Source organism: Pelophylax lessonae (assembly GCF_965119305.1).
Source record: "Pelophylax lessonae genome assembly, chromosome: 11".
Taxonomy (NCBI): Eukaryota; Metazoa; Chordata; class Amphibia; order Anura; family Ranidae; genus Pelophylax; species Pelophylax lessonae.
The window spans coordinates 217,853,637-217,880,811 of NC_138778.1; the positions used below are offsets into that span (position 1 = coordinate 217,853,637).

The 27,175-nt window shown below is 42.8% G+C and overlaps 1 protein-coding gene across 2 annotated transcripts in view; it reads left to right on the plus strand.

The window, feature by feature from the left end:
• DOK5 (docking protein 5) overlaps positions 1 to 26,930 on the plus strand; it is a 212,077-nt gene extending 185,147 nt beyond the window's left edge. For both annotated transcript variants that reach the window (XM_082272160.1, XM_082272161.1), the window contains exons 7-8: positions 12,626 to 12,746; positions 26,839 to 26,930. In XM_082272160.1, the coding sequence (XP_082128286.1) occupies positions 12,626 to 12,746; positions 26,839 to 26,900 (183 nt within the window). In that variant the 3' untranslated portion in view covers positions 26,901 to 26,930. The remainder of the gene's footprint in view (positions 1 to 12,625; positions 12,747 to 26,838) is intronic.
• The last annotated feature ends 245 nt before the right edge of the window (positions 26,931 to 27,175 follow it).

Below are 27,175 nucleotides of genomic sequence, written 5' to 3' on the forward strand. Positions count from 1 at the left end.
AACTGCGGCCTGCCAGGGTCCTGAACCCGGATGTATCACTCGCATTGTTTTTTTTTTTCCTGAATCACCTAATTAGAGCCAGAGGCCCTAATAGGCTTCAAAAAAGGGTGGACCCAGGGAGCAGAGCACTGCGCCCTAGCCCACCCATTTGTGCATTTGTGTGACAATAGCGAATGAAAATTTGATATTGTCACACGGATCCTCCTCCTGGCCAATCAGGAAGCGGGTCCGAGCTGATCTCTCTGCATTGAAAGGGGGCACGCTGGTCTCTCTGCATTGAAAGGGGGAACGCTGGTCTCTCTACATTGAAGGGGGCATGCTGATCTCTCTGCATTGAAGGGGGCATGATGGTCTCTCTGCATTGAAGGGGGTACGCTGGTCTCTCTGCATTGAAGGGGGCATGATGATCTCTCTGCATTGAAAGGGGGCACGCTGGTCTCTTTGCATTGAAAGGGGGCACGCTGGTCTCTCTGCATTGAATTCGTTCATATTTGTTTTCAAACTATAGTCCAGCCCCCAACAGTGTCTGAGGGACCGTGAACTGGCCCCCTGTTTAAAAGTTTGAGGACCCCTGCCATAGGTGATCCCATTTTCTTTCTTTCCAGCATGGGTGGAAGGAAAGAAAATCGCTCAATTGCCAGCAGTAATCACATATAAAAAAAATCCTACGGGCTGTTTGCACAGAAGTTGATAGATGGATTGACTACGTCTGGACCTGCTCTCTCAGAGTCCGATATCCGCCCCCTGCTTTTCAACTGCTAAATTTGACAGTTTGGCTATTGAAGCCAGGACTTTGAGGGAGTGGGGTATATCTGGTCCTGCAGTCTCTACTGTGATAAATGCTAGGAAACCCGTCTCTAGGAACATCTCTAGAAAGTCTTAAATTTCCTAGGGTGAGGCCAGGAAGTGGCATCCCCGTAAAGATATCATCGGGAGAATACTTGCTTTCTTGCAAGTAGGGGTAGATAAGAAGCTAGCCTTAGGCACAATTAAAGGGCAGATTTCAGGTTTATCAGTCTTCTTTCAAAGACCAATTGCTTCGCATTCCCTGGTTCGAGCCTTTATACAAGGGGCGCTGTGTATGCTTCCGCCAGTTAGGCCACCGTTGTGTCCTTGGGATTTGAATTTAGTCCTTGCGGTCCTTCAGAAACAACCCTTTGAGCCTATTTGGCATATTCCTCTGGTTCTACTGACAAGAAAGTTAGTCTTTTTGGTTGCATTAACTTCAGCTAGAAGGGTGTCAGAACTAATGGCTCTTTCTTGTAAGGAGCTATTTTGTAAGGAGCTATTTTCGACCTTGCACCAAATTAGGGTGATTCTACATCCACCTGGGTTTTTGCCCAAGGTGGTGTCCGCTTTTCATTTGAATCAAGACATTACACTGCCTTCCTTCTTTCCAGATCCTCAAACAGCAGAGGAAAAGTTGTTACATTCTCTTGATGTAGTGCGTGCATTTAAGGTCTATTTGAAGATGTCAGCTCAGATTCGGAAAACCAGAAGGGCCCAGGAAAGGGCAGGCAGCATCTAGGTCTACAATTTCTCAGTGGACTCGCCAGGTTACATAGTTACATATAGTTACATAGTAGGTGAGGTTGAATAAAGACCATAGTCCATCCAGTTCAACCTGTGTAGGTGTGTGTGGCCGTAATCATCTCTCATACCCCTGAATGTTTTTCTCCTTGAGATGTACGTCTAAGAGTCTGTACTCTTGGAAGGCATCATGTATTTTTCTTGTTCTAATATCAGATGTTTCTGAATGGTTGAAACCTGATTACACCTGGCCTGGAATGCCAGCAGTGCAAGGCTACCCAGCAGGGTGTTCGTGACAAGGAGTCGTAAATGGGAATTCATATCCTCACAGGCCTCCTGTTGTGAGGTATGGGGGTAGAGGAGCCCTTAGATGAGACCTCCTGGGGAGGTTATACCAACAGCAAAGACCAGCTGTTACTGAAAGATGACCAGGGTCAAAAACAGTGATTCTTGGATGGATGGCACCCCTAGTGGGGACTATAACATGCTTCCTGGAAAGATGAGATACTTCCTGTTGATTAAGAAGGGTGGTCTCTTATGAATTATCATTGGACAAGCGGACAGTGGGTGTTTATGTGGGTGGTGTCTCAGTTGACTTTAAAAGCAATCGCCAGCTAGAATTCTGTCTCTTTTGCGCTTGAGCCTAGCTGAAAGATACCGAATACTGATGACGCTCATATGTAAAGTATTATCTGTGCTTGTTTTGTCTTGTATGCTCTGTAGTATCCTATTTAGTGTTTTATGTTAGCATTTCTACTTTGTCATGGACTTGCAATAGTGTTTGGCAAGCTTACCTGTTCCTTGATGTCTGTATTAGAGGTCAGACTTCACTTCTGGTTCCTTTTTATCACCTCTCCTTCCTGTTCCTGCCCCCACCCCAGGTCATCACAGGAAGTCTATATTAACCAGTGCACTGCATGTCTGCTTTGCTGTTGAACAGTGTTTGTTTGCCTGTTACCCTGACCTTTGGCCTGTCCCTTGGTTACCTCGTCTGCCTGTTACCCCGACCTCGGCTTACCCATCACCATTCCGTGTATTCTGAGTGGCTGCTTCCCTCACAGGAAGTCTATATTAACCAGTGCACTGCAGGTCTGCTTTGCTGTTCAACAGTGTTTGTTTCCTGTTTCCTGTCTGCCGTGTGCTTGATCTACTTTTCTGTGTACCGACTTTGGCTTGTCTCTGACTATTCCTGTTTGCCTGTTACATTGACCTTTGCCCTGTCCCTTGGGTACCCTCGTCTGCCTGTTACCCCGACCTCCGCTTACCCATCACCATTCCGTGTGTTCTGAGTGGCTGCTTCCCTTCTCTCCCTACGGAGCGTGACCCAGGGGAACCCAGGGCCGCGACCTGGACCCAGCTGCAGCCAAGTCCATCCTCACCACTAGAGGCTCTGGTGAACGCCTGCTGGGTCTTAGACTCCGCACCCTGGGGAATCTTGGGCTCACGTTCCGGTCCATCCGCAGCAGTCTGCTATCTGGTTCACTACCTTGCGCTGCACCCCTGCCTCCAACAGGATGCAGTTGTCACCTGGCCACAGGTGACCTGACATACTTTCTTTATAATAAATTAGATCCTTGCCTATTTAAGCAGTATGTTTATTTTTATAGCTAGCATTGTTATTGTATTTTCCATTAACCTTATCAGAGCTTTGATAGACTATCATAGGAATAGACAAGATAATACATGCTTATAATAAATAGGGGAGGTCCAAAACCACCCTACATTTATTTCAGGTACTACAGGTGAAGTAAAATATGACATGTGATGCAGACTGTCACTAGCAGTAACATGACAGTCTTTGTTTCTGAGCCCACCCAGTAACATAGTGTTTTTACTTGTTGATCCTCCTGTTATTTTTTGTTAACAGCAGGAATTTGGCAATAATGACAGATAGTTGAGACAAACATACTTCTCTTCTGGGTCATGGGTGTGCACTTATTTCTGCACTCTTGTAACCCTAATTCAGTAATTGCGCGCCCCAGACTCTATGCACAAAATCACAAATAGGTACGTGATTTCCTGCAGGAGGGCTGCCTTGCCGCGTTAGGTTGCCCATAAGAGGTTAAATTTAAATCCTACTTACCTAAGTGGATTAAAATCACACTTACCTAAGTGGTCTATTGCTGCATCTGTTCCCCTCCTGAGCTGGCACTAAGACTAAGATCCGAGTGATCAAACACTGCTGATCGCTCAGTGCTCAGTGACTGTCAGTCACCAATGTCTGCTCTGCCAAATGAACTGCACTCCTGTGACGCACAGGAGAAAGGCAAGCTAGCTTTGGCTGCACTTCTGTTTTAACATAGACAGGGGTGCTTGCAACGGTTACCTTATTCATTTATGTAAAACCGTTATCCCGAATCGAAAAAAAAAAAACAGTTTCTAAACCTGCTTTAAAAGCTTTAGCTGGAGCTTGGCTTTTAATTTGTTATGTAAAGTTCATCTAAATCTACTACTCCATATAACACTACCCCTTCCAGACAGTGCTGCTATGCAGGGGCTGACTTGCAACTTTCGGCACAGGGGGCAAGTAGAAACCAGAGGCCCATTGCAGCAACTCGGCCCTCCTACCACCCTCCCTCTTCCCGGCCTTCTCCTGACCCCCATTCCAGGCTGAAGCTGTGCTCCAGGTACTCTCTACTCACGGGCCGAATATGGGTTCCCAACCTGGTCAGCGGGGGGGGGGGGCAGTTGGGGGGAGCTGGGATAGCTCGTCGGAGCTGCCTGGGGGGAGAGTCTTCAGTGAGGCATGGAACTGGCCTCTGCTCAGACACAGCTTACACCATCAATGCTGGGGGGGGGAGGGGGTGCACTCTGTCCTTGTCTTCATCCTGTACTCAGTAGGTCAGCAGTGGGGACCTGTTTACTTCTCTTCACCAGGAATCCTCAGGGCGTGTCTGTGGCAGAAGCAGTGCAGCCTTTTTACAGGGCATCAGAGCGGCCCAGGGGGGGCAATTGCCCCCTGGCCCAGTCCTCACTTGCTGCTATGCAAGGGTGGCTGTATTGCTCCTCCATATATAGATGAGATACTCTAAGACAGAAAGTGTGTTACTGTTTGGATCGCCAGGTACAAAAAAAAAAGACACCACTTCTAGGAATTGGTAAGCTACAATACATACATTTCTTTAAGGGGTTTAATACCGCTTCAAGCCTTTCCTACCTAACCCATAGCTAAAAAAGTGCATATTTTGGCCTTATATTCCCCTATATTGCCCACTTACAATACTATTAGAAGCAGTGTTTAACGTGCGTGATAATGAATACTGCTGTTTAATGCATCAAGATGATCTTAATTCGCCATGCTGTAGTGATCGATGAGAGCTGAAAATAGCAATCTTTATGGGAGATAACACATGCAATCTAGTTTAGTGAACTGAGCTCACTGACTGCAGAGCTTCACAGATCAATTGATCCATTGTGTCACCCTCTGCCCCCCCCCCCCCCCCCAAGGAGGTTCTCTGAGCTAAGTTTCTAAGCACCCGTACCTTTGGTTCAATGTCGTGGCAAGCCAAATCACCTGCCAGTATGTGTTTGTGTTCTGGGAGAAAACAAGAGCACCAAGAGAAAACCTTTATAACTATGAGGGCATGCAAAATCAATGCAGAACTTAGGTTAGGAATCGGGGCAAGTTCTACCCATTGGACACACAACTGTACAAACCTGACACTATGGCCTTGTTCATACAGTTTACCCCCATGCAAATTGGGAGCAACGTCTGTGTCTGTGCAGCTGTTGCATCCCACTGGATATAAATGGGACTGCCTGCATGGGGATGCATGGAACACCTGTGCATACCCATGCGTGCAAACGAGACCCTGGAACGGGTACATGCTGTAGTACGCCTGTGTGAACAAGACTTTAGAAATCTGGTTCTAACTCTTTTCTCTCTCTAGATTGAGATGGACACCACACTCCCATACAGCCAGGGCTGATCCAAGATGTTGTGCTGCCTGGGTCCAAGAATGAAATGCTGCCCCCCCAGCCCCCCATCCCCAAAAAAAATATCACGCCCACCAAAAGGCCCCCCACATCCATTATTTTATATAAATATAACATTTAGAAAATATTATATATATACTGTTATCTTCTTCCATAACTCCCCACTGGACCTGTCCACCAAACACCTGCTTTCTGTCCTCAGTCCTCCTGTCACTCCTGTGTCTGCCGCACCCACCACCCTAGACGATCCCGTCTGGCCTGCATGAGATGGAGTGCACTGATGTCTGACGTCCTTGCGCACACCACAATCATGTGAGGGACGTTCCCCGGAGGAGACACTCCACCTCCTTATACTCATCAGTTTGCGCTACGGGCAGCAGTATGAGATGGGGAATTGCTGCCCGTAATGCGCAGCAAACTGATGACACACAAAACTGCTGGAAAAAAATCTTGGGAGTCAATTTGCCACCCCTCTCCAAGTTCTGCCTGGCCCTACAATGGGTCCAGCGGGACCCATTGTAGGGCCAGCCCTGCACACAGCCCATGTGAAATGAAGTTAAGGAACAGCCTCAGCCTATGTTTCGCCACAAACCACTCCAGAGATGCCCGACGCACTTCACCCTGCCCACAAGGGCTTAGTCATAGAGTTATAACTAAGCTCCAGTGGGAGAGGCGAAATACAAACCTGATTCCAAAAAAGTTGGGACATCGTACAAATTGTGAATAAAATCAGAATGCAATGATGTGGAAGTTTCAAATTTCAATATTTTATTCAGAATACAACATAGATGACATATCAAATGTTTAAACTGAGAAAATGTATAATTTTAAGGGAAACATAAGTTGATTTTGAATTTCATGGCATCAACACATCTCAAAAAAGTTGGGACAAGGCCATGTTTACCACTGTGTGGCCTCCCCTCTTCTTTTTATAACAGTCTGCAAAAGTCTGGGGACTGAGGAGACAAGTTGCTCAAGTTTAGGAATAGGAATGTTGTCCCGTTCTTATCTAATACAGGCTTCTAGTCGCTCAACTGTCTTTGGTCTTCTTTTTCGCATCTTCCTCTTTATGATGCACCAAATGTTTTCTATGGGTAAAAGATCTGGACTGCAGGCTGGCCATTTCAGTACCCGGATTCTTCTTCTACGCAGTCATGATGTTGTAATTGATGCAGTATGTGGTCTGGCATTGTCATGTTGGAAAATGCAAGGTCTTCCCTGAAAGACGATGTCTGGATGGGAGCATATGTTGTTCTAGAACTTGTATATACCTTTCAGCATTGATGGTGCCTTTCCAGATGTGTAAGCTGCCCATGCCACACGCACTCATGCAACCCCATACCATCAGAGATGCAGGCTTCTGAACTGAGCGCTGAGAACAACTTGGGTTGTCCTTGTCCTCTTTAGTCCGGATGACATGGCGTCCCAGTTTTGCAAAAAGAACTTCAAATTTTGATTCGTCTGACCACAGAACAGTTTTACACTTTGCCACAGTCCATTATAAATGAGCCTTGGCCCAGAGAAAACGCCTGCGCTTCTGGATCATGTTTAGATATGGCTTCTTTTTTTGGCCTATAGAGTTTTAGCCGGCAACAGCGAATGGCGTGGTGGATTGTGTTCACCGACAATGTTTTATGAAAGTATTCCTGAGCCCATGTTGTGATTTCCAGTAGCATTCCTGTATGTGATGCAGTGCCGTCTAAGGGCCCGAAGATCACCGCCATCCAGTATGGTTTTCTGGCCTTGACCCTTACACACAGAGATTGTTCCAGATTCTCTGAATCTTTGGATGATATTATGCACTGTAGATGATGATAACTTCAAACTCTTTGCAGTTTTTCTCTGAGAAACTCCTTTCTGATATTGCTCCACTATTTTTCGCCGCAGCATTGAGGGAATCGGTGATCCTCTGCCCATCTTGACTTCTGAGAGACACTGCCACTCTGAGAGGCTCTTTTTATACCCAATCATGTTGCCAATTGACCGAATAAGTTGCAAATTGGTCCTCCAGCTGTTCCTTATATGTACATTTAACTTTTTGGGCCTCTTATTGCTACCTGTGCCAACTTTTTTGGAATGTGTAGCTCTCATGAAATCCAAAATGAGCCAATATTTGGCATGACATTTCAAAATGTCTCACTTTCAACATTTGATATCTTATCTATATTATATTGTGAATAAAATATAAGTTTATGAGATTTGTAAATGAGTCCATTCCTTTTTTACTCACAATTTGTACAGTGTCCTAACTTTTTTTTTTGTAATTGGGTTTGTAAATCAGTAGGCATGGTTTATGGAGAAGCATAAGCTGAGGCCAATCCTCTCCTTGATTTCACACGGGCTGGCCTAGCTACTATTATGTACCAATAAAGAATTTTTAAGAAGAAGCAATCAAGGTGGTGGCTATACCCTTAAACACTTTGGGAGGAGTTCCACTTTAGTCCAGTGCTTGCAATTTTTAATGCAAGGCGTTCTCAGTCTGGGGTGAAGTGTACACCCCTTCTCATCATGCAAGGTAGCAGTCAATTTACCCCCCCCCCCCCCCCCATAACCCCTGTGATACTTCCTACATTCCAGGGTGCAAAATTCCATAACATGAAGGGATTATCTGCAAGCATAAAAAAGTTGGCTTGGCCTTTCCCTCTGAAAGTCAAATAAGCAAAGCAAGCAGTTGCGGATTTGCATTCCCTCACCTAATGCGCAGATTAGCAAGTGGGGGGAAAAGAAAAAAAAAAGAAAAAAGAGGCAGGGACTCTCTTGATAAATGCCTGCGAAGCTGCTTGGTATAATGTGAAGTTAATTTGATTGTGAGGCCCGCTCTCCATGGTGCTGAAATTGATGTCACCTCATCTCCATTACAAAAGTTATTGAAATTTCAGGACTGTGTGGCGATTGGTGATAACGACTTCACATCAGTAATATGTTTCTCAAATGTGTTAACTGGTGTGATGAGAAATAAGCCATTACACAATGCCATGGCTGGGTTTGCTGCGGATGACAGTTGACTGATGCTGGGGAAAAATGGATGACTGTATCATCGCCGAGCTGATGGGTTCTCAGCGCTGGGGAAAAACTCTCTCCCAGAATTGTTCTATTTACTCAGCAAGAATGCACACGGCAGATTATTTCTCACCACATTACGGACTTTAGAGATAATTAATGGATATGCTTATTAAGCCCCGTCCAGTGGAAGCTATGGTGTGTTTGCAGCAAGTGATGTGACATTCACATTTTACCTTCTTCTGTACTTTGATAATATATTTCATATATAATGTGATTAGCATCCCTTCCTAACAACTTCAGCCCCGGAAGGTTTTATCCCCTCAATGACCAAGCAAATTTTTATGATTTGCGACTGCGTTGCTTTAACCGGTTGCCGACCGCCGCAAGTACATATACTGCGGCGGTCAGCCCCGGCCAGGCCAAGTGACGTACCGGTACGTCACTAGCCTGTCACTGGCTTGTGAGCCAATAGTGGGCGAGCGCGCGCCCGCTGAGGCGCTCGCCCGTCCCGGCTCGTTCCCTAACAAGTCAGTGCGTGTGACCGGCGGACCCGATGTCCGACGGTCACTCGCGATCGTTCGCCGGGAAGGGAGAAAGGCAGGCGGCTAATGTAAACAAAGCCGCCTGTCATTCTCCCTGTGTAAAAATGGAATCTATACAGAGAATCCCGTGTAATATAGGCCCTTACCCCTGTGAGAGATTAACAAAACAGTAGGGATAGAGAAAGATGGGGCTTTACGGGCCAGTGGGAGTAGAAGGATCAGACAAAGAACCGGTTGTAAAACCAAAATTACATTTTATTTGTATAAAGAACAAAAAAACCAAGCATGGACTGCCATGCATATATGATAACAAAGGACTAACATACAATAATAAAATCAAACAATTAACGTCACTCGTAGTATAGAAACATGTCCCATAAAGGGATTATAACCAAAAAGCAAAGCCTGTATAAGGTGGAGATGGGTCTCAAGCTGGATTCGGTCACGGTAGGTCCCCAGCAAGCCAGGTCCCCAGCTAGGCTTGCTGGGGACCTACCGTGACCGAATCCAGCTTGAGACCCATCTCCACCTTATACAGGCTTTGCTTTTTGGTTATAATCCCTTTATGGGACATGTTTCTATACTACGAGTGACGTTAATTGTTTGATTTTATTATTGTATGTTAGTCCTTTGTTATCATATATGCATGGCAGTCCATGCTTGGTTTTATTGTTCTTTATACAATAAAATGTAATTTTGGTTTTACAACCGGTTCTTTGTCTGATCCTTCTACTCCCACTGGCCCGTAAAGCCCCATCTTTCTCTATCCCTACTGTTTTGTGTAAAAATGGAGATCAGACGGTTCTACTATGTAGGACCGTTGATCTCTTGTTTTTACACCAGTAGCCATGTCCAATCACAGTTAGAAACACGCCCCTAGGACACACTTAACCCCTCCCTCTCCAATACAGTTAACCCCTTCCCTGCCAGTGTCATTTTTACAGTAACAGTGCATATGTATAGCACTGATTAGTGTAGTAATGTCACTGGTAACCCCAAAAGTGTCAAAAATGTCAGTTAAGGGTCCGATCTGTCTGCCGCAATGTTGCAGTCCCGCAAAAAAATCGCAGATCGCCGCCATTACTCGTTAAAAAAAAAACACCAAAAATGACAAAAATCTTTCCCTTAGATAGTAAACGCAATAACTTTTGCGCAAACCAATCAAAATACGCTTTTTGCGATTTTTTTTTACCAAACATATGTAGCATAAAACAAATTGGCCGAAAATGTTAAAAAATTTTGATTTTTTAAATTTTTTTGGGTGGGAATTTCATATAAAAAAATGCGAAAAATATTGTTATTTTTGCAAAATTGACGCTATTTTTTTGTTTATAGCGCATGATCAAAAAATCGCAAAGGTGATCAAATACCACCAAAAGAAAGCTCTGTTTGTGGGAAAAAAAGGACGTCAAATTTGTTTAGGTACAGCGTCGCATGACTGTGCAATTGTCCGTTAAAGTCACGCAGTAAAAAATCGCAAAAAAAACCCTGGTCAGGAAGGGGGTAAAATTTTCTGGGGCTTAAGTGGTTAACTGACAATTGCGTGGTCGGTCGTGCAATGCCATACCTAAATACAATTGATGTCCTTTTTTTTTTTTTTTATGGTAGTTTTTTTTTCCAAACGTTTTTATTAACCGCTTCCTGACCGCCCGCCGCAGTTATAGTGCGGAAGGGCGGCCCTCCTGCGCGAACTGACGTAGGTATACATCGGTCACGCGCCTGCAGCTAGGGGGCAAGCGCGCGCCGCCGGCGCCGCACTCCCGTCCCCACTCGTCAGCGGGGACTCCGATGCACGGGGCAGGCGGCTCCGATTTCCACCTGACACCCGCGATTGTTCCCCACCGAGAGAGAAGGACGGTCAGCTGTTGTAAACACAGCTGACCGTTCTTCTCTCTGGAATGATCACTTCCATTCCAGCTCTTCTATATAGGATCACAGGTCTCTATGATCATTTCACAAGCCCCACCCCCCCTACAGTTAGAAACACGCCCCTAGGTACGCATTTAACCCCTTGAACACCCACAGTGTTAACCCCTTCCCTGCCAGTGCCATTATTACAGTAACAAGGCATATTTTTAGCACTGATTACCGTAGTAATGTCACTGGTAACCCCAAAAGTGTCAAAAATATCAGTTAGGGGTCCGATCTGTCCGCCGCAATGTCGCAGTACCGCAAAAAAATTGCAGATCGCCGCCATTACTAGTAAAAAAAAACAATAAAAATGACATAAATCTTTCCTGTAGTTGTGCAAATCAATCAAAATGCGCTTATTGAGATTTTTTTTTTTTTCACCAAAAATATGTAGCAGAAAACAAATTGGCCTAAAATGTTAAAACATTTCGAATTTTAAATGTTTTTTTTATTTGAGAATGTTATATAGCAGAATGTGAAAAATATTGTTTTTTTTTTTTTTTTCAAAATTGTCACTATTTTTTAAAATAAAAATCGCAGAGGTGATCAAATACCCCCAAAAGAAAGCTCTATTTGTGGGGAAAAAAGGACATCCATTTTATTTGGGTACAGCGTCGCACGACCGTGCAATTGTCCGTTAAAGTAACGCAGTGCCGAATCGCAAAATATGGCCTGGTCAGGAAGGGGGCAAATCCTTTCCGGTCTTAAAGTGGTTAAAGAGACACTGGGGTTGATTTACTAAAGGCAGTTGCTGCAGAGCTTAGTAAATGAGCAGAAGCTCTGCTGACTTCCATCATCCAATCATGTGCAAGCAAAAATGCTGTTTTTTTTTTTCATTTTACCTGCATGTGATTGGATATTCTTCACCAAATGAAGCTCATTTACTAAGCTCTGGAGCAACTGCACTTGCAGAGTGCATAGTCTAGTTGCCTTTAGTAAATCAACCCCTCTGTGCCCTTGCCCATTCAAGTTCTGTGGAAATGCCCCACCCCCTTCCTTATCCAACCACCTTAGGGGTTTGTGTCAATGACATCAGTTTACCATCAGTTTGAGTTTTTTCAGAATTAATATGCTTTCACATAGATGTGCACTGAGTAAAGAGTATTTCAGGAGAGGAGAGTTAGAGGAAGGAGCAGAGTCCTCCAGCAGTGCAGAGTATTTCAGGAGAGGAGAGTTAGATAGAGGAAGGAGCCGAGTCCTCCAGCAGTGCAGAGTATTTCAGGAGAGGAGAGTTAGAGGAAGGAGCAGAGTCCTCCAGCAGTGCAGAGTATTTCAGGAGAGGAGAGTTAGATAGAGAAAGGAGCAGAGTCCCCCAGCAAGGAGCAGAGTCCCCCAGCAGTACAGAGTATTTCAGGAGAGGAGAGTTACAGAGGAAGGAGCAGAGTCCTCCAGCAGAGCAGAGTATTTCAGGAGAGGAGAGTTAGATAGAGGAAGGTGCAGTCTTCTAGCAGGGCAAAGTATTTCAGGAGAGGAGAGTTAGATAGAGGAAGGAGCAGAGTCCTCCAGCAGTGCAGAGTATTTCAGGAGAGGAGGGTTAGATAGAGGAAGGAGCAGAGTCCTCCAGCAGTGCAGAGTATTTAAAGACACTGCGTTATATGTGGAGATCAGCTGACTCCTCCATTATTAAGCAGGCGCAGGAAATCTGCAGTTATAAAACTCATGCTAACTATTTTTTATCTACTTATTTTTATTTTTTTTTACAGCTGCAGAGAAGGATAAGTGAAAGGACAGTTTCCCTAAACACAATGGTCCCATTACCACGTAGCGCATACTGGCACCATATAACACGACAGCACAGCACTGGCCAGTTATACAGTCTTCAAGGTAAGAGTCCTGATACACGTTGTATCTTCTATTGATATTCCCCAGACGCCTCAAACAGCCCTCCGTTTATCTCTGCCGCTCTCGGTTGGGAATCAGTGAGCTGCTTCAGACATCTGTCACAGAAATGTCAATCTATTCACAGGGGTCACCTTCGTGTAGAAATGATCATTAGATCAAGAGATAGAAACAGCTGAAGTTTTATGCAAATCTCCAGTTTTCTTGTCTCCAGTCACAAGCTTTCCTATTGGACCTTCTATGTCATAGACCAATAGGGAGGTTGGAGGAGGGCGGGGACAAGCTCGGATTTCACAAGAAGATGTTAGACTTGCATATAACTTTAGCTGTAACATTTTTAAGTCAGATTTAGTGCTTGAAATAAGGACACCATAGTAATTTTGCCAGGGGCATAGCTACAGGGGTTGCAGGGGTTGCAATTGCAACCGGACCCCATGCCTGTGCGGCTCCCCTGTACACCTGGATAGGAGGGGCGGCCGGGGGCAGCATGTAGAGAAATCACTGTCCTCCTTTTTCCTCCTGTAGCTGCAGGAGGAAAATGGAGGAGATTGGTTCCTCTGTATGCTGCCCCCACCACTCCTCCTATCCAGTTCACTTGTGTTCTGCTGCCTCTGGGCCCCTGCGTGCTCCCCTGGTCCCCCCCCCCCCCTACTGTGCTCCCTCCCCTCTCCTGCCGGCTGCTGCAGGGGATGTGTCACAATAGAGAACCAGGAAGGGGTCAGTAAATATGTAATTTACCAGCTCCTTCCTTTTCTGAATGGACAGAGTCATAGTCAGTGACATTGTAAAAAAAAAAAATAAACAAAATAAAAAATAATACAATTAAAATACCAAAAAATAAAAACTACTGACACCAGTGGGTGAACTTCCAGGATCGCAAAAATCACACTTGCAACCTGGCCCTGCCATTCCACCAACGTGGGGGGGCCCCGCAACGAGAGTAAAGAGCCCCAGGGTTGAAGGGAAGGGGCCCCGGCCAGGGGTCCGGGGGGCCCTTCATAGTTTCTTGCACCGGGGCCCTGTAGGTTCTAGTTACGCCTCTGAATTTAGCTTTGGCATAATGATAACAGTTGGCTTCATGCAGGTAGGTTGAGTTTTCTGCAAGTTTCAATACTGAATTTTTAAGTTTGATTGGACCTGATAAGACCATTCTTACCTCTCCATTTTTACTGCGGGGGGGGGGGGGGGGGGGCAAAGCCGGCTGTTGTCACCCTCGGTCTGGTGGAGAGCAGCGTGGAGCACAGCGCAGAGAGCGGTGTAGCATGGTGACGTCAGCAGGACCAGGATGCAATGCAACATATTTCGGAGCATGCGCCGTGCTGTCCTGGAGCATGTGCGCTCCTTTGTTAGGCTTGGAATGTCTATGAGAGTGAGGAACTTAAAGGCAACCGGCTGGAAATGGAAGCCGGTGTATAAAAAGTGCATACAATTTGCATATATGAAAAACAAGTACTACACTACTACTAAGGGAAGAGATGGAATTTATTCCCAGCTTTGCAGAGACACAAACTCCATCCCTCCTCAAATGTCAGAAAGGCAATCTGCCTTGTTTACATAGGCAGATCGCAGTTCTATCTCTCTACCCCCGACAATCGGGGGGTGCCAGCAGACATCGAGTACCCAACAACCGCCGATCAGCTTCCCGCTTTGTATAATGTCAGCTGAAGCGAGCCACCGGCGGTGCACCAAGAAAGGAGAAACACAGCGCCTGGTATGATCCTATATATAGGGGGGGATGCCTGTGCTTGAACCTCAGCAGCTCCTTTTGTTGACTCCTGGGGTAAGAGTCCGTTCAGTAAAGCAACCGAAAGAGGAGGGAGCGCTTCTGGTTAAGGCTAACTCCATAAAGTCCCAAATAAATTATTGTATTGACAATAGGATGTAGGTGAGGATATCACAAGTGAAGCTCCACTCCAGGATAATTATAAGATAATCCAGTTTATTGAGGCAATAAAAGGTCATCACCTGCGCCTCCACTGTCTTCACTTCGCGCATGCGCATTGGGGACCCGCCCGTGAAGCCGCAAGGCAGCCACAGCACCCGACATCTGATGGAAACATCGGTTGCAGTGCAGACATTGCAGGACTCAAGGACAGGTAAGTGTCCTAACATTAAAAGTCAGCAGCTACAGTATGTGTACAGTATGTGTAGCTGCTGACTTTACATTTTTGGAGGGGGTGAGGCCGGAACACCGCTTTAACCAGAAGTGCTCCCTTCTCTTTCTGTTGCTATACAGGCGGAGCACACCCTTCCCAGAAGTGTCAGATCACATATATATATATATATATACAGTTGTGCTCAAAATTATTCAACCCCCACTGAAATTGATTGTTTTGGCCAGTTTGACATGGATTTTGATCATTCAGTCATCCTGCTTACAATTAAATCAAAGAGGCCGGTGTAGGTCAGACAAATATAACATAACATTTATAATGAAATAAACACAAATGTCTTTTCTGTGCTCACATCATTATCAGTTTTATTCAACCCCCAAGTGACATTCAATCTTAGTACTTAGTACAACATCCTTTTACAGTTATAACCGCTTTTAAACGTGAAGCATAGCTTGACACAAGTGTCTTGCAGCGATCTACGGGTATCTTCGCTCATTCGTCATGGGCAAAAGCCTCCAGTTCAGTCACATTCTTAGGCTTGTGTACTGCAACTGCTTTCTTTAAGTCCCACCAGAGGTTCTCAATAGGATTTAAGTCTGGTGACTGTGATGGCCACTCCAAAATGTTCCAGCCTTTAATCTGCAACCATGCTCTAGTGGACTTGGAGGTATGCTTGGGATCATTGTCCTCCTGTTGAAAGGTCCAACTTCTCCCAAGCCTCAGGTTTGTGACGGACTGCATCACATTGTCATCCAATATCTCCTGGTACTGAAGAGAATTCATGGTACCTTGCACACGCTGAAGCTTCCCTGTACCTGCAGAAGCAAAACAGCCCCAAAGCATGATTGACCCCCCGCCATGCTTCACAGTAGCAAGGTGTTCTTTTCTTCATAGGCCTTGTTCTTCCTCCTCCAAACATAGCATTGATCCATGGGCCCAAACAGTTCTAATTTTGTTTCATCAGTCCACAGAACACTATCCCAAAACTTCTGTGGTTTGTCCACATGACTTTTGGCATACTGCAGTCGACTCTTCTTATTCTTTGGAGACAGCAAGGGGGTGCGCCTGGGAGTTGTGGCATGGAGGCCTTCATTACGCAGTGTGCGCCATATTGTATGAGCAAAAACTTCAGTACCCACATCTGACAAATCTTTTCTCAGTTCCTCAGCAGTCACATGGGGACTTTTCTCCACTCTACGCTTCAGGTAGCGCACAGCAGTTGAAGTCAGCATCTTCTTTCTGCCACGACCAGGTAGCGTTTCAACAGTGCCCTTTGCCTTGAATTTGCGAATGATGCTTCCTATGGTGTCTCTTGGTATGTTTAACATCTTTGCAATCTTCTTATAGCCATTGCCCCTTCCTGTGAAGAGTAATCACCTCTTCTCTTGTCTTCCTGGACCATTCTCTTGACTTCACCATGTTTATAACCACACCAGTAAATGTCTAGAAGGAGCTGAGTATCACAGTCATTTTAAAGCTGCCTAATTGGTGCTTATTAGGCTTTATTGCTGCTCCCTGACATCCACAGGTGTTTTCAATACCTGATTGAAAACACTTCAATGAACCTCTGTTCTTCAGAGTGGTAGTCTTTAAGGGGTTGAATAATTGTGTCAATGAAGAATTCACAAAAGAAACATTTACTACTGTATTACAAAACCAATTGATGTCATTTTAGTTGCATATGGTTCTTTATGAAGTCCTTGTAGGATTTCATTCTGAATACAATTACAAATGTACACTAAATTCCCTAAAACCCTTTACAGCATTGGGGGTTGAATAATTTTGAACACAACTATATATATATATATATATATATATATATATATATGTATATATTACAGTGCCTTGCGAAAGTATTCGCCCCCCTTGAACTTTGGTCTGATACTCCTTCCATTTCAATGTTATCGCTTGCACAGTGCTCCTTGGCATGTTTAAAGCTTGGGAAATCTTTTAGTATCCAAATCCGGCTTTAAAATTCTCCACAACAGTATCTCGAACCTGCCTGGTGTGTTCCTTGTTCTTCATGATGCTCTCTGCGCTTTAAACAGACCGCTGAGACTATCACAGTGCAGGTGCATTTATACGGAGACTTGATTACACACAGGTGGATTCTATTTATCATCATTAGTCATTTAAGTCAACATTGGATCATTCAGAGATCCTCACTGAACTTCTGGAGAGAGTTTGCTGCACTGAAAGTAAAGGGGCTGAATAATTTTGCACGCCCAATTTTTCAGTTTTTTATTTGTTAAAAAAAGTTTGAAATATCCAATAAATTTCATTCCACTTCATGATTGTGTCCCACTTGTTGTTGATTCTTCACAAAAAATTACAGTTTTAGATCTTTAGGTTTGAAGCCTGAAATGTGGCAAAGGGTCGAAAAGTTCAAGGGGGCACTGTGTATATATGTGTGTATATATATGTATATATATATATATATATATATATATATATATATATACATATATACAGTGGGTACGAAAAGTATTCAGACCCCCTTAAATTTTTCACTCTTTGTTATATTGCAGCCATTTGCTAAAATCATTTAAGTTCATTCTTCTTCCTCATGAATGTACACATAGCACCCCATACTGACAGAAAAACACAGAATTGTTGACATGGTTGCAGATTTATTAAAAAAGAAAAACTGAAATATCACATGGTCCTAAGTATTCAGACCCTTTGCTCAGTATTTAGTAGAAGCCCCCTTTTGATCTAATACAGCCAGGAGTCTTTTTGGGAAAGATGCAACAAGTCTTTCACACCTGGATTTGGGGATCCTCTGCCATTCCTCCTTGCAGATCCTCTCCAGTTCTGTCAGGTTGGATGGTAAACGTTGGTGGACAGCCATTTTTAGGTCTCTTCAGAGATGCTCAATTGGGTTTAAGTCAGGGCTCTGGCTGGGCCATTCAAGTCACGGAGTTGTTGTGAAGCCACTCCTTCGTTATTTTAGCTGTGTGCTTAGGGTCATTGTCTTGTTGGAAGGTAAACCTTCGGCCCAGTCTGAGGTCCAGAGCACTCTGGAGAAGGTTTTTGTCCAGGATATCCCTGTACTTGGCCGCATTCATCTTTCCCTCGATTGCAACCAGTCGTCCTGTCCCTGCAGCTGAAAAACACCCCCACAGCATGATGCTGCCACCACCATGCTTCACTGTTGGGACTGTATTGGACAGGTGATGAGCAGTGCCTGGTTTTCTCCACACATACCGCTTAGAATTAAGGCCAAAAAGTTCTATTTTGGTCTCATCAGACCAGAGAATCTTAGGCTGGCCATACACTATACAATTTTCTTATTCAATTTCCTTTAGATTTACCTTAAACTATGTAGTGCAAGGGCCTGCCTGACTGCATACAAATTGAAAGTGTTTAGGTTTGACCCTATATTACATGGTTTTGGTAAATCTAAAGGAAAGTTGAACAAGAAAATTGTATAGTGTATGGCCAGCCTTATTTCTCACCATCTTGGAGTCCTTCAGGTGTTTTTTAGCAAACTCCATGCGGGCTTTCATGTGTCTTACACTGAGGAGAGGCTTCCGTCGGGCCACTCTGCCATAAAGCCCCGACTGGTGGAGGGCTGCAGTGATGGTTGACTTTCTACAACTTTCTCCCATCTCCTGACTGCATCTCTGGAGCTCAGCCACAGTGATCTTTGGGTTCTTCTTTACCTCTCTCACCAAGGCTCTTCTCCCCCGATAGCTCAGTTTGGCCGGACGGCCAGCTCTAGGAAGGGTTCTGGTTGTCCCAAACATCTTCCATTTGAGGATTATGGAGGCCACTGTGCTCTTAGGAACCTTAAGTGCAGCAGAAATCTTTTTGTAACCTTGGCCAGATCTGTGCCACAATTCTGTCTCTGAGCTCTTCAGGCAGTTCCTTTGACCTCATGATTCTCATTTGCTCTGACATGCATTGTGATCTGGAAGGTCTTATATAGACAGGTGTGTGGCTTTCCTAATCAAGTCCAATCAGTATAATCAAACACAGCTGGACTCAAATGAAGGTGTAGAACTATCTCAAGGATGATCAGAAGAAATGGAAAGCACCTGAGTTAAATATATGAGTGTCACAGCAAAGGGTCTGAATACTTAGGACCATGTGATATTTCAATTTTTCTTTTTTAATAAATCTGAAACAATGTCAACAATTCTGTGTTTTTCTGTCAGTATGGGGTGCTATGTGTACATTCATGAGGAAGAAGAATGAACTTAAATGATTTTAGCAAATGGCTGCAATATAACAAAGAGTGAAAAATTTAAGGGGGTCTGAATACTTTTCGTACCCACTGTATATATATATATATATATATATATATATATATATATATATATATATATATATATATATATATGTGTGTGTGATCTGGTGTACAGGTGCTGCCTTGTAGCAGTAAAACTGCTGTAGGGCAAAGCTAAAGTCCTGACCTCAACCCGATAGAACACCTTTGGGATGAACTAGAGCGTAGACTGCGAGCCAGACCTTCTTGTCCAACATCAGTGCCTGACCTAACAAATGTGCTTCTGGAAGAATGGTCAAACATTCCCATAGACACACTCCTAAACCTTGTGGACAGCCTTCCCAGAAGAGTTGAAGCTGTAATAGCTGCAATGGGTGGGCCAACTCAATATTGAACCCTACGGACTAAGACTGGGATGCCATTAAAGCTCATGTGTGTGTAAAGGCAGGCGTCCCAATTCTTTTGGTAATATAGTGCATATCCTTTGTATACCCTCTGTATGTTCTTTCCTTTATGTGTAGTCATATGATTTGTTTTATGTAAAACATGTGCAGATTTAACAGGGGGTCTTTGTTCATTTGTATGCAACATGAAAACCTCTGAGCTGTGGCAAGCGCAAAAAAAAAAAAATATAAACATATTAAAACACCTTAATGGGAGCCGTGCCACTGAACACAACAGTACAGGATTCTCATCTGAGTTCAGGCTCTGAAAAGTGCGCATCAGCGTGGAGACGGGCACTAAATCTCAGCCCAATAGAATTAATACATTTTTAACTGCAGCTTTGAATCAATTTTATGCTCCTTAAAGTTGAATATTCCCTTGATTTTTTTTTTTTTTTTTTATAATTGCACCATCAGGGAGTGCAATAATTAGTCCTAATGTGCTTTCTGGCAAAGCTGAACTTTAACACTTGACCAAGCACAGTTCCTGATGGAGGAAATATTGCAAGCAAATTCTAGTAAATTTCAAACATTCTTTATTGAAGCTGCTGACCTTTGTTGCTCGCTGTACGCTTTTATTACCACGGCCATTTGTGAACGATTCTGTGTTTCAATTAGGACTTTTATGTAGAATATTTATTTTCAACTCCTGTTCTCTCATTATTCATTTATTCTTAACTTATGTATTACTGCAATACTAAAAATAATATTAAATCGCAATGATATTTTTTAAGGACTAGTTTTGGAGACTGCAAGTATGCAGTTATTTTCTTTGAAAATGGACTGACACCACTCCGACCCAACTCCCGCAGTCACAGCTGAAAAGTTGTTCTGTCTCTAACCACTTAACCGCTGCTCACTAGAACTCTACTGCGGCAAAGTGGCTCGATAATGTCTGGCAACGTAGACCTACGTTGTCAGACATACCCCTCTCTCGGCGGCGTGCGCGCACGGACGGAGGCTCGCTCCCGCTGTATTCAGTCACAGCGGGAGTCGGGCCAGGGCAGGAGCGGCGGCGATCGGCACTGCTCTTCCCCGATCATCGGGGAATCGAGTGTGGAGGTCCGCCCGCTTGTGTAAACAAAGCGGGCGGATCTCCTAAGTGACAGGCAGGGTCAGCTTAGCTGAACCTGCGATCTGTCCCTGTGTCACTCAGTCCCCTCCCCCCACACATGTCAGTAAGCACCAGGCATACATTAACCCCTCCCTCTCCAATAAAATTAACCCCTTCCCTGCCAGGGTCATTTTTACAGTAACAGTGCATATTTATATCACTGATTACTGTAGTAATGTCACTGGTACCCCCAAAAGTGTCAATAATGTCAGTCAAGGGTCCGATCTGTCCACCGCAATGTCGCAGTCCCGCAAAAAAAATCGCAGATCGCCGCCATTACTGGTTAAAAAAAAAACCCACCAAAAACGACAGAAATCTTTCCCTTAGTTAGTAAACGCAATAACTTTTGTGCAAACCAATCAAAATACGCTTATTGTGATTTTTTTTTTACCAAAAATATGTAGAAGAAAACCAATTGGCCTAAAATGATAAACAATTTAGATTTTGGGGGAATTTCATATAAAAAAATGTGAAAAATATTGTTATTTTTTCAAAATTGTCGCTCTTTTTTTGTTTATAGCACAAAAAGTAAAAATCGCACAGGTGATCAAATACCCCCAAAAGAAAGCTCTGTTTGAGGGAAAAAAGGACGTAAATTTAGTTTGGGTACGGTGTTGCATGACCGCGCAATTGTCAGTTAAAGTCGCACAGTGCCGAAACACAAAAAGTGGCCCAGACGTAAGACAGCAAAATCCTCCGGTGGTAAAGTGGCTAGGAGAGAAAGCTAAACCTTACCCCAGGGGGCGCACAGAGCACATTATCCTGCCGCCGTCATGACGTCCAGTCAGGATAATGTAACCACCCTCCCGCCATCATTTGCCTATAGGGCGGGCGGGAAGTGGTTAAGATCAGACAGTATAGCGCTCTAAGTAGATGGATATGTAGAACAGACTGGCATATACCAGTCTAATGCTGATCATACACTAGTAGATTTTTGGACAAAAATATGAAAAGTCTTCGGTGAATGGATGAATGTTGTTCGAAAGTTTCACTTTCTTTTAACATTCAGGTTAAAAATGAATGCCATTTCCTAAAGAAAACCACATGAACTGTACGAAATGTAGTTCAATCGAGAAACCTTTTCTATTCTGCTCCTTCCAATTTTCCCGTCACTGTGGTCGAAAATGAACGTCGATTTGGCCCCACGAACGATTAAAAAATCGAGCAAACATTCTTAAAATGGAACATTTTCATACAAAAATATTTATGGCCAGCATAAGCAGAGGGATATGTGGAAAATATAGAGATGCTCCAGTGCAAGTAGATAGATATGTAGTACAGACCGAGGTGTATCAGTGGAAGTTGGTGGATTTGTAGGACACATGGAGGTGTACTGGTCTAAATAGATAGATTTGTAGAACGTACAGGGGTCTACTGCTGCCAATAGATGTATGTGTAGAAAAAAACGGAGATATGCAGTCTAACGGTAGATATCTAGAAGAAATGGAGTTTCTCCAGTTCCAATAGACGGTATTGAAGAACAGATGGTAATGTATTGGTCTAAGTAGGTGGATATGTAGATCGGAGAGAGGTGTGCAAGTGCAAATAGATGTATATGTAGAACAGACTGATATGTAGGGTCTAAGCAGGTGGGTATATGGAACAGAGGAAAGTTCTCCAGTGCAAATAGATGGAAATGTTGAATGTTGAGGCGTACCGTCTAAGTAGGTGGATATGTAGAACATACGGAGATGAACCGCTTTAAGTAGATAGATATGTAGAATATAGGGAGATGTACCGGTCTAAGTAGGTGGACATGTAGAACATACAGAGATGAACCGCTTTAAGTAGATAGATATGTAGAACATACAGAGATGTACCCGTCTAAGTAGGTGGATATGTAGAACATACGGAGATGTATCGGTCTAAGTAGGTGGATATGTAGAACATACGGAGATGTACCGGTCTAAGTAGGTGGATATGTAGAACATACAGAGATGAACCGCTTTAAGTAGATAGATATGTAGAACATACAGAGATGTACCCGTCTAAGTAGGTGGATATGTAGAACATACGGAGATGTATCGGTCTAAGTAGGTGGATATGTAGATCGGAGAGAGGTGTGCAAGTGCAAATAGATGTATATGTAGAACAGACTGATATGTAGGGTCTAAGCAGGTGGGTATATGGAACAGAGGAAAGTTCTCCAGTGCAAATAGATGGAAATGTTGAATGTTGAGGCGTACCGTCTAAGTAGGTGGATATGTAGAACATACGGAGATGAACCGCTTTAAGTAGATAGATATGTAGAATATAGGGAGATGTACCGGTCTAAGTAGGTGGACATGTAGAACATACAGAGATGAACCGCTTTAAGTAGATAGATATGTAGAACATACAGAGATGTACCCGTCTAAGTAGGTGGATATGTAGAACATACGGAGATGTATCGGTCTAAGTAGGTGGATATGTAGAACATACGGAGATGTACCGGTCTAAGTAGGTGGATATGTAGAACATACAGAGATGAACCGCTTTAAGTAGATAGATATGTAGAACATACAGAGATGTACCCGTCTAAGTAGGTGGATATGTAGAACATACGGAGATGTATCGGTCTAAGTAGGTGGATATGTAGAACATACGGAGATGTATCGGTCTAAGTAGGTGGATATGTAGAACATATGGAGATGTACCGGTCTAAGTAGGTGGATATGTAGAACATACGGAGATGTACAGGTCTAAGTAGGTGGATATGTAGAACATACGGAGATGTACCGGTCTAAGTAGGTGGATATGTAGAACATACGGAGATGAACCGGTCTAAGTAGATGAAAATGTAGAACAGACGGAGATGTACCGGTCTAAGTAGGTAGATATGTAGAAGAAACAAAGGTGTACCAGTGCAAATAAAATGAATATATAGATCAGATGGAGGTTCTCCAGTGCAAATAGATGGAATTGTAGAACATACAAGGTGTAACAGTGGAAATAGATTGATATGTAGATCAGATGGAGGTGTACCAATGCAAATAGATGTCAATGTAGAATAGACAGAGGTGTACTGGTCTAAGTATATGACTATATAGAACAGATGGAGGTTCTCCAGTGCAAATAGACATAAATGTAGAACATATGGAGATGTACAGGTCTAAGTAGGTGGATATGTAGAACAGACGGAGATGTATCAGTCTAGGTAGGTGGATATGTAGAACAGGCAGAGATGTATTGGTCTAAGTAGATGGATATGTAGAACAGGTGGAGATGTACCAGTCTAGTAGGTGGATATGTAGAACAGGCGGAGATGTACCAGTTTTAGTAGGTGGATATGTAGAACGGGCAGAGATGTATCGGTCTAGGTAGGTGGATATGTAGAACGGGCAGAGATGTATCGGTCTAGGTAGGTGGATATGTAGAACGGGCAGAGATGTATCGGTCTAGGTAGGTGGATATGTAGAACGGGCAGAGATGTATCGGTCTAAGAAGGTGAATATGTAGAACGGGCAGAGATGTATTGGTCTAGGTAGGTGGATATGTACAACGGGCAGAGATGTATCGGTCTAGGAAGATGAATATGTAGAACGGGCAGAGATGTATCGGTCTAAGTAGATGAATATGTAGAACAGGTGGAGATGTATCGGTCTAAGTAGATGAATATGTAGAACAGGTGGAGATGTAGAACAGGTGGAGATGTATCGGTCTAGGAAGATGAATATGTACAACGGGCAGAGATGTATCGGTCTAGGTAGATGAGATGAATATGTAGAACGGGCGGAGATGTATCGGTCTAAGTAGATGAATATGTAGAACAGGTGGAGATGTAGAACAGGTGGAGATGTATCGGTCTAGGAAGATGAATATGTACAACGGGCAGAGATGTATCGGTCTAAGTAGATGAATATGTAGAACGGGCAGAGATGTATCGGTCTAAGTAGATGAATATGTAGAACAGGTGGAGATGTAGAACAGGTGGAGATGTATCGGTCTAGGAAGATGAATATGTACAACGGGCAGAGATGTATCGGTCTAGGTAGATGAATATGTAGAACGGGCGGAGATGTATTGGTCTAAGTAGATGAATATGTAGAACAGGTGGAGATGTAGAACAGGTGGAGATGTATCGGTCTAAGTAGATGGATATGTAGAACAGATGGAGAAGTAGGTGGATATGTAGAACAGACAAAGGTGTACAAGTGCAAATATATCGATATGTAAATCAGATGGAGGTGTACCAATAGATGTACATATAGAACAGACTGAGGTGCACGGTCTAAGTAGGTGTATAATAAGAAGAAACAAAGGTGTATTGGTGAAAATAGACAGATATGTAGAATAGACAGAGGTGTACCAGTCTAGGTAGATGAATGTATAGAACAGATGGAGGTTTTCCAGTGCAATTAGATGAAAATGTAGAACAGATGGAGGTGTACCGGTCTAAGCAGGTGGATATGTGAAACAGACAAAGGTGTACAAGTGCAAATCTAATAATATATAGACAGACGGAGATGTACCCTTCTAAGTAAGTGGATTTGTTAGATGGGAGGGCGGTGTACCACTAATTAGGTCAATCTGTAGATGTAACAGTGCAAATAGATGGATACATAATGTAGAACAGACAGAGGTGTACCTGTGTACGCAGACAGATTTAAAGAACCTTTTGTGTATTAGTCTTGATTTTTGGAAAGTATAATCGTAAATATAAAACCTTTTTTTTAGTATTTTGGTCTAGTTGAATCCTAATAAAGTATTCACAAGCCATCATTATTATGTATGTAGGTCTATTAATTACCTTGGTTTAATAAAAGGTAAATCAGTTTACATATTAAGAATTCTGCAGTACATCTACATGGAAATCAGGTGCCTTAATTTAATTAAATGGGAAATAAAAAATGGAAAATTATATTTGCCATAAATATATTACAAAATTATCTGCATCAATCTCAATTACGCGGAGTAAGCTGCGGACACGTTATTGATTCCCTACATATTTGCCCTCATTTAGCGGAATACGTTGTTTGAATGTCTAATTACCTCCTAGAAAGAAAATGGATTGGGCGTCCAACTCTTACACATGAATCACTGGTATCTTTAAACTATGATGCTTATTTTAAATGTTTTTTCCCCCCATAGCTAATGGCGTACGATTCTTCTAGCTCAACAGTGACCTCTAGTGTTGCATCTTTCCTCTCTTCCTCCTGCTTTTTAAAGAGACACAAAGATTATTATTTTTAAAAATGTATATATTTACATAGCTTGGCAAACAGTTCCTTAGAGATTTATAGAAAACAGTGAGCCATGCATATAAATTGCCTTTATTGAGGACATTTACAGATTATTATCCCTGTACTGGTGAAAAAAAAAAAAAAAATCTATATATATATATATATATATAGTATGTATGGGTGTATATATATATATAGTATGTATGTGTATATATATATATATATATATATATATATATATATATATATATATATATATGTATGTATATGTATATATATATATATATATGTATTATATATATATATAATATGTATATATATATATATATATATATATATATATATATATCATAATAACTTTTGCGCAAACCAATATATATAAAATAACTTTTGCGCAAACCAATCAAAATACGCTTATTGCGATTTTTTTTTTTACCAAACATATGTAGCAGAAAACAAATTGGCCTAAAATGTTAAAAAATTTTGATTTTTACATTTTTTTTTTTTGCGAATTTCATATAAAAAAAATGTGAAAAATATTGTTATTTTTTCAAAATTGTCGCTCTTTTTTTGTTTATAGTGCAAAACGTAAAAATCGCACAGGTGATCAAATACCACCAAAAGAAAGCTCTAGTTGTGGGAAAAAAGGACATCAATTACATTTGGGTACAGCATCGCACGAGCGCGCAATTGTCTATTAAAGTCACGCAGTGCCGAATCGCCCTGGTCTTTGAGCAGCCAAATTCTCCGGGGCTTAAGTGGTTAAATAATTGAATAAAAAAATTAGAATTTTAATCTTTATTTGTAAACATTGAGTTCCCAGCTCCTGGCGTGAGCAATTTTCTTGTCCAATTATTGGGACGTGGTGCCGGGGAGCTCTCCTCTGAAACATTTTTTTTTGTATTTATAAGGTTTATATTTTCTATAATACATAATAATGTGTCACCTGTCACTCATAATCTTATCTTTCTTTTCTCTCTTTCTGTCTTTCTGCTTTCTTTGCTACCGCCAAGACCTATCAACACAGAAGCTTCATAGAACAGACACGTTTCCCACCTACAGATCCGAGCACTGATGAAGACTGAATGGGACTTATTTACTCTATTTCTTATCTTTTATGAATGGCTAGACGTTCATAGAACATTACCAACAAGCTGGAATATTTATATATTCTTTGATGCAACTTTTTTTTAAAATCTTTATGAAGAATGCGCTTTTTTGCCATTCGAAAGGAAAAATAAAATGTCACCGCGTTTGACCACATGGATTGGAGAACGACATATCTCATGTTTATATCTCGCATCGTCATCGCAAGTGTGTTGTAGGTTTTAGCTGGACAACCCGCATCTC